Source organism: Solea senegalensis, linkage group LG1, assembly GCF_019176455.1.
Source record: "Solea senegalensis isolate Sse05_10M linkage group LG1, IFAPA_SoseM_1, whole genome shotgun sequence".
Lineage (NCBI taxonomy): Eukaryota > Metazoa > Chordata > Actinopteri > Pleuronectiformes > Soleidae > Solea > Solea senegalensis.
In genome coordinates, this window is record NC_058021.1 from 20,742,651 (window position 1) to 20,751,452 (window position 8,802).

Genomic DNA, 8,802 nt, shown 5'->3' on the forward strand with positions numbered 1-8,802 from the left:
CGCCTCGGGATCCCTCAGTCGGAGCTGGTCAATGCGGCTCGGGAAAAGGAAGTTTGGGGTCCCTTGCTAAAACTGCTGCCCCCGCGACCCGGCCCCGGATAAGCAGAGGATGATGATGATGATGACCATCGCCCTATTGGTTAATTTTAGCTACAACGCTGTAAGCACTAACTGTTGAGTTATGGCTCTTGGAGCATATGCACCTATTTCCATCAGTTGGGGATGGAGATGTGTAGTTGGTGGGAGGGCCATGTTCGGGGAACAGTTTAGAAGGCTGGGGATGGGTGGTATGGGATGTATCTCTTTCCTGTTCCTGTTTATTCCTCTGCTGATGTTTTCCTTTTTATGTGATTATTTATTACTTTTTCTCAGACTTCCTGTAGATAATATCCTTAATGGCTAATACATCGCATAATTCCAGGATTCCTGGCTCATCTATTCGGTTAATAAGTTAGAACATTAAGGGTATGGGTAATCCAGTTAAACGGTCAAAAGTGTTAACTCATCTGAAATGTCTTGTTACTGGTATAACATTTGTACAAGAAACGCATTTACACAATAAAAACCACGCCAGGCTCACATACCACTGGGCAGATAATAATTTCCATTCCAATTTTAATTCTAAAGCCAGAGGTGTAGCTGTTCTAATTAATAAACAGGTACAGTTTTCTTCGAATAAAGTTATCGCGGATAAAGATGGCAGATATTTGATTATTGTAGGTACACTGCTACAAAACCCAGTGGTGCTAGTAAATGTATACGCTCCAAATTTTGATGATCCCAGTTTCATGAATAGGCTGTTTGAGAAACTCCCCTCCCTGAATGATCATCAGCTGATTTTTGGCAGAGATCTGAATTGTGTCATTGATCCAATATTGGATCGATCGAATCCTTGCACCTTGACTCAATCTCCCATGTCCAAAGTAATCTCAGAGTTCATGGCTAAGAATGGGTGTGTCGACCCCTGGAGATTTTATAACCCACAAGTAAAAGAATTTTCCTTTTTCTCTCAGGTGTACCGGTCATACTCCCGTATTGACTACTTTTTTTAACCTGTCCTGTCTAGTACCCAGGGCATGTAATATGATTGACTGCATGCCTTTTGGTGTCGGACAGATTTGATATGTGCAGGACGAGTCTGGGATACTCATAACTGCAGTATTTTTATTTATTCGTTTTATGATTATGTGTTGCGGGCAGCCAGACCGGACAGGAGGACAGGGAGTGGACTGACAAGGGGATGGGGAGTGAGCGGGGAGGAGGAAGGGAGGGGGAGTGAGAGAGAGAGAGAGCGAGAGAGAGAGGGAGAAAAAAGAAGAGAGAAGGAGATCGAGAGTGAGAGAGAGGGAGAGCAAGGTGGACAACAGTATAATACATGGGTTAGTACCATTAAATTGAAATTATATAAAGTAGACAGAACATACCTGATAAGACAGAACCTAGGCAACTTAAGGGTGACATTAGTGTGTTAGTAACAGGTTAATAACACTGAACAGTTGAAATTATTTAGCGTGTACAGAACATACTTTCAGATACAGTTTATATAGTAATTGTTAACGACCACATCAAGAGAGTATGTCCGGGCTTACAACAGTTATATCAGTTAAATTTAATTTATCTTAGCGTGTTAGTGTGTGTGTGTGTGTGTGATCGTGCATATCAGTGTATATGTGCAGGAGTTGTCATTAGGTATGATTGGTATTGGGGAGGGGGACCGTGCCAATGTCCGGTCCGTCCCCAGCTACGGCCCGAAAATCATCCAGGCGCCTAAGGCGCCCAGTAGCCGTACCGGGCAGGAGAGGCCCACAGCCACCACTCCCAGGATAGCAACGGGCCTCCGCACCCAGAGCCCGCCAGCGCCCAAGGGCAGGGCCAGCCCACCACCGGGGGGAGCAGAGCCCCCCCAGACCGCCCACCAGGGAGGTACGGCCAGATACCCACCACCGTCACCCCCACCGCCCCCCAGAAGCCGACCGCACGCCCCCCAGCCCAGGGAGGGACAGGCGGAGGCCCACGTAGGGCCACCAGCCAAGGGGGCCCCCAGAGACAGAAGAGAGGCAGACTCCCGAGCCGGTCCAGACCCCCCAGGTAGAGGCAGGGCCAATGGTCCAAGGACCCGCCGCGCCCAACCCCGCGGTGCCCCGGAGAGGGGTCCCCCAACATCCAGGAGCATCTGCTCCCGCCGACGACCCCCGCCGGGTAGGCAGACTGCCGCCCACCACAGTACCTTCAGGGAGGTGCGTCATGATGAGCCACAACCATGCCTCCCGGACACCCCCCAGACCGAGCGCAGGGGACCCGATCCCCCACGTCCAGCGACGCCTCATGGCCACCACTGCTGCCCCCACCCAGACCGCCAGTCCCGACACGGCCAGGGGGTGGGCAGGAATCGAGCGCTCAGGAGTGCACCCCGGAGGGGAGAACCCAGGGGAGGGGCCAACCCCACCCCCCAGCGCCCCGCAGGCCCCAGCGTACAGAGACCCAGACCCCCTACCCCCACCCGCAGTGCGGCGCCAGCCCAGCCCCAGCCCACGGCCCACCACCCCCAACCCCCACGGGCCCCCCAGGCCAAGGTGGCAGCCCCCCCACAAATCCACCCCGACCCCCGTAGGGCAGACCCACAGCCACAGAGGGCCACCAACCCACACAGACCACCAGGCATCCCCAGTACCCCAGATGCACGGCCCGCAACACCACGGACCGACCAGGGAAGACACAGTCACCAACCCGCCCTAGGAAATATAATCAATTAGAGGTGTCCAGGTCAAATCAAATATAGGTAATTGTTTATTTATGGAAGCAGACATTCTCTCCATAGAGATGTGATCTAAAATTAAATTTCTGTATTGGTTTAAACTTAAGTTTTTCTTGTTTTTCCAGTTCAAGAGGATAGTTTTCTTGGCGATGCTTAGGCTATTGATTAATACGTGCGATTTTTCCATGTTTATATGTATTACGTTTAAATCACCCAGTATGCATAGCGTGGGGGAAGGTGGTATGGTGTATTCGAGACATGCTGAGAGGTCCTCGCATACCCTACACCAGAAGTTATACACCGGTGTGCATAGCCATATAGCATGCATGTAGTTATCTGCTGTGTTTTCGTTGCAGTTTGTGCAGATATTTGATTGTGAGAGCCCCATTCTGAATATCCTTTGTCCTGTGTAGTGTGTTCTGTGTAAGATTTTGTATTGTATTAGTTGTAGGTCTGGATTTTTTATCAATTTGAATGTGTTAGATGATATCTGTAACCAGAAATTTTCATCTAGGCTGATGGATAGGTCCGCCTCCCATTTTGTGATTGGTAAAGAGATTATGCAATCATTTTTAGTCAATAGTGCATGTGTTTTAGACACCATTTTGGGAGACATAAGGTTTAGAAATTGTTTGATCATTGGAGGTAGTTCTAGATCCAATTTACTGGTTTTAAACCTCGTCTGGATTACAGATTTTATTTGTAGATAATCAATGGACGTGTTGCTGTTAATGCCATATTGTTCCACTAAGTTATGAAATGGGATGAATTTGTTATCTTGAAGAATTTGTTCCAGGTGCCTTATACTTTTTTCTTGCCATGATTTGAGTTTTAGTGTTGTTTTATTCCGTAGTATGTCTGGATTATTCCAGATTGGGGTATATTTACATGGGATATGCGAGGACCCAGTGAGTTTGATGAATTCCCACCAGGCTGACAAGGAGGTATTTATATTTATGCTTTTAAAGCACTGATGCCGTTTAATGGTTTTGCTTATAAATGGTAGATCGGAGATTTTAATTTCATTACAGAGTGTTTGTTCGATGACTACTTTTTTATTGATAGCACTTTGATTTCCAAGGTTATCTCCCCTAAATATCATGCAATTGTCATCTCCGATTATGCACCTCTTAGTATAGATGTCCAATTCCAAGCCTGCCCACGTTACTCAGCACCATGGAGATTCAACCCTCTCCTCTTAGCTGACAACAAGTTTACTGAGTATATATCAACCTACATAGATGATTTCTTAGCCATCAATCAGCCTAGTTCTTCTCATTATCTTGCTCATTATTGTGGGAGACATTAAAAGCATATTTGCCGCATAAAAGCATAAAACCCGCAAAAATAAAATAAAAGATCTTGCCTCGAGGATTCGGGATGTAGATTAGCAATATAATGTGAATCCATCTCCTGAATTATTGAAATGCAGACTCGATCTACAGACAGAGTTCGATCTTATTACCACGATTGACGCAAAACGACTTCTGTTGCGATCTCGTAGTTCTTATTATGAACATGGCGCTAAAGCAAGTAGGCTTTTGTCACATCAGCTAAGACGTCAAGCAGCATCCCGTACCATTTTACAAATCAAAAATGCCTCAGGTTCATTGGTAACTGACCCTAAGGGTATCAATGATATTTTTAAATCATTCTATTCATCTCTTTACTGTTCTAAATCTTTGTCTGATACCTCGGATATGACTCTATTTCTCCAGAATCTTGAGGCCCCTACCATAGACCCTAAAGCCTCGGCGGTTCTAGACTCTCCACTAATCTTAGATGAGGTAATGGCATCAGTCAAAGCTATGCAAAATAATAAGGCTCCAGGGCCAGATGACAAGCTGGTTCAGAGAGGACGCAGAGGCCTTTTAATAGTCCTCTTTAGCAAAACTCAAGACAAAGATCCTCTTACTGAGGGAAAACAAAAGCGAGGCTATGAAAGACTATAACAAATGCGGAACGCAGTGCTCTTCAAATGAAACACTGCGGAACTATGAACAGGAAACAAAAAATCACTCCGAAGAGGAAACTAACTCAGATTATGGTTAACACCTTAAACTCCAAACGGAGGAAAACAAAGCTCTAAACACTTCAAAACGGAAACGAACTCAAAAGCACAGTCCTATTGATTGGCGATCGTTAACTAACCGAGAACGTGGTCGAAAACAAAACGCAATCTAAATGATTGGATCTAATCAATCTATCAAATAAAAAATAAATAAAAAATAAAATATACAATACAAATAATACAATGTGGAAAATAGATATATTACAGCATTGTAGAGTAGTATATATATATGACGTGTAAAAATATATACTACTCTACATATCTAATATTTACATATTATATTTAAATACAGATACAATGATCGTGCGACTTTAATATAAATCTGACATTCAACGTTAAAATAAAATAATAATAATAATATACAAACTTTCAAACTGTCAGGTCAAAACGTTTCCATTAAAATCAAAATAACACGTCAACAACAAATCTATGGATCACACCGAGCATCTAATGACAGTCTGAGCCAGCGGATCATTTCATCAGGACAGCCCGAGGTAACGCTGCTCTGCGCCGGGCACAGTGAGCGCCGAGCGTCCACAGAGGCGGAGCTTATCACCTCCGACAAACGTCGCTGCCAAACTATACATACGTCATATCTTAATACACAAACCACATGTTTGAATTCTAAATGACTAATTTCCTGCCTCAAATGATGTTAAAACTTTGTTCCTGGACACAGAAAAATATTTATTTCAGATTTATATTTCTATTATCTGCTGCTATGCTCCGCCGAAATGTATTCCGGGATACATGGCCATCCCAAGTACGTTTAAGTCACCTCCTGCTCTTCCTATAGACCTGTGTCTTTGTTGAATGTCCATGCTAAGATTTTAGCAAAAATACTAGCTAGACGTCTTGAAAAGTTCCTCCCAACTTTAATATCTGAAGAACAAACAGGTTTTATTAAGGAATGACAGCTTTTTTTTTTTTAATGTGCGCACACTGTTAAATATACTCCATTCTAAACAATCGACAGTAACTCCAGAAGTGGTCATTTCTTTGGATGCAGAGAAAGCCTTCGATGGAGTGGAGTGGGGATACCTCTTTGCTGTACTAAAGAAATTCGAGTTTGGTGATAAATGTATATCTTGGATTTGCCTTCTCTACACATTTCCACAAGCCAGCATCCACACAAATGATATCCTGATTACTTTCCATTGACACGTGGGACTAGGCAGGGATGCCCTTTGTCCCCACTAATATTTGATAGAACCTTTGTCGATCGCACTGAGGTCATCCTCTCTGTTTAAGAGTGGGACCCGAGGATATTTTGGAACGATATTCTCTGGATATAAAGTTAATCCACTCAAAAGTATTTGTTATCCGATAAATAATCTTGCACTCCAACTTCAGCAATCTGAAATTCTCTTCAAAATTAACCCTGAGGGGTTCAACATAACATCAACATTGCCCTCTCTTTTTTCTGCAAACTTCTCCCCTTTGATCACGCAGGTTAAGGCTGATGTCCAGTGCTGGAGTAGCTTACCACTGACACTGATTGGAAGAATTACTGCTGTGAAAATGAATATTTTGCCTAAATTTCTTTTTTTGTTTCAATGTATCCCTTGTACTTAACGAAGAAATTCTTTAAAAGTATTAATGAGGTTCTTTCAGGATTCATATGGAACAATAAAGCTCCTAGGATTCGTAAATCACTATTACAAAATTGTAAATTTAATGGGGGTCTTGCATTGCCTAATTTTCAGTTTTATTATTGGTCATCACATATTCAGAAGATAACTTAATGGCTTAACTTTACAGACACTCCTTGGTGTCGACTCGAGGCACAATCTTGTAACCGATCCTCTCTTAAAGCCCTACTTACATCCTGTTTACCGTTCAACCCCTCTGGCTTTACTGACAATCCAGTAGTACGATCTACCCTTAGGATCTGGTATCAATTCAGACACCATTTCAAAATCCTACCAGCTTCCTCTAGAACACCTCTACTGAGAAACCATTTATTTCCTCCTTCAAGCATGGATGCTAATTTTCTGCAATGGCACAACAGAGGCATACAGTGCTTTCAAGATCTGTATAAAGACAGTGGCTTCTGCAGTTACACAGAACTCTGTGCTAAATTTGGATTACCTTCAACCCATCTATTTCGTTACTTTTAGGTCCGGCATTGTGCGACTTATCTTTTTCCAGATTACCCCCTGAGGCCCCCTAAACATCCCTGGGATGATCTTCTTGAGCTAAAACCTAAAGAAAAATCACTGATTTCAAAAATCTATGCTCAGCTCTTATCACTGAATGAATGCAGCGTAACCAAAACAAAGGTGGTGTGGGAGCAGGAGCTGGGCATAACGTTCACAGAGGAAGGGTAGGGCCATTAAAAGGACCTACACAAGCTTGTTCTGTGCCCAACTTGGTAACTTGATACAGTTCAAAGTCCTGCATAGAGTGCATTTCTCTAAAGCTTGGTTATCTGGAAGATTTCCAGGAGTGGAAGATAGGTGTGACAGATGCCATCAATCTCCATGCAATTTATGTCACATGTTCTATTCTTGCTCAAAGTTACACAATTTTTGGCAGAAATATTTTGAGATTATGTCTAAAATACTGAGTATTGAAATTAAGAAATGCCCTTTCAATGCGATATTTGGTGGCCCTCAGAACCATGGTCTGTTCACCTCTAAACAGTTGGACTCATTAGCTTTCACATCTAAGAGACCTTATCGATATTTCACAATTTCAGACCGAGAAAAAGCTTTCGATAGAGTTGATCATGTTTATTAATTTAAAACTCTTAAAGGACTTGATGTTGGAGAAACATTTAATTCATGGATAAAACTGTTGTGCTATAGCGCAAGTGTTTTGTTAAGTAGGGGGTGGACTCAGTCGACCAGAGGCACACAGAGGCATCAGGCAGGGGTGTCCCTTATCTGGGATGTTGTACTGGCTATTGAGCAACAGCAAATCACAGAGAATAAAGATTAACGTTGTAAATCCTGGTTTTAAAATGGCCGACAAGTTTTTATCAGAACACAGATTTTTCAGGAAAATGGAGAAGTTTGACTTTTTCATGTGATGTTAAAGAGAGAGGAAATCAGACGCTGCTGCTGCCGTTTCTACTGCTGTTTCTGCTGCTGCTGCTTCTACTACTGTTTCTGCTGCAGGTTCAACTGAAACTCAGAGTTAAAATAAAACTACCATGATTATTATTGTATGTCTTAATCATTCAGATGTTTTTAAAGGCGGGAGTAGGTGAACTGGAGAACTTAATCTCCTTTGTTCTGCTCACAGATCTGAAGCAGAGATGTCTGACAAAGATGTGCAATAAACTGTGACCAGAGAGGAAACAAAGACACAAAGAGCTGTTCATCATCGTCATCATCATCGTCACAGGGAGTGAATGAAGCTACATTTATAACACACACACACACAATACGTGTGTGTGTGTGTCATTTTATTTCATCATTTTATTTCAGATTTTAGGATTTCATTTAAAAAAAAAACCTTGAATGTTGTAAAAAAAAATATTTATGAAAATCTTAGAAACTTAGCTTCCGATTTTCTTTCTTAAGGGAAATAAAAATCTCCTCCAGTTTGTTCACGTCTTTTCCTGTGATCTGAATTCAAGCTGTTACCATGGTGAAGAACCCTGGTTTAACCTGGAGGTAATTAACCAGAGAGTTAAATCTCAAGTTAGCTGGATAACCAGAGATTTAAATCTCATGTTAGCTGGATAACTATAGTTTAACCTTAAAGTAGTTAACCAGAGAGTTAAACCTCAAGTTAACTGGATAACCAGAGTAACCTCAAGTTAGCTGGATAACCAGGTGAGACACGCTAGCAGGGTAGCCAGAGAGTTAACCCTCGCTAGTTGGATGAATATAGTTTAAAGTTGTGCCAACCAGAGAAAGTTAAACCTCAGTTAGTATGGAGCTAAATTCTGTGAGATTTAAACCTCAAGGTATTTACACCATAGTTTAACATTAAAGTAGTTAACTAGAAGCCAAAATCCTCAGTT

At 42.5% G+C, this 8,802-nt stretch overlaps 1 protein-coding gene across 1 annotated transcript; it reads left to right on the forward strand.

The window, feature by feature from the left end:
• Nucleotides 1-1,691: 1,691 nt before the first annotated feature.
• LOC122767960 (basic salivary proline-rich protein 2-like) lies at nucleotides 1,692-2,753 on the forward strand. The gene has a single exon (XM_044023579.1). It carries the CDS (start codon nucleotides 1,692-1,694, stop codon nucleotides 2,751-2,753), a length of 1,062 nt encoding a protein of 353 aa, XP_043879514.1.
• The last annotated feature ends 6,049 nt before the right edge of the window (nucleotides 2,754-8,802 follow it).

Bases quoted from the DNA above. Each gene is read 5' to 3' on its own strand.
- LOC122767960 (XM_044023579.1), top strand. From the start codon at position 1,692: ATGATTGGTATTGGGGAGGGGGACCGTGCCAATGTCCGGTCCGTCCCC.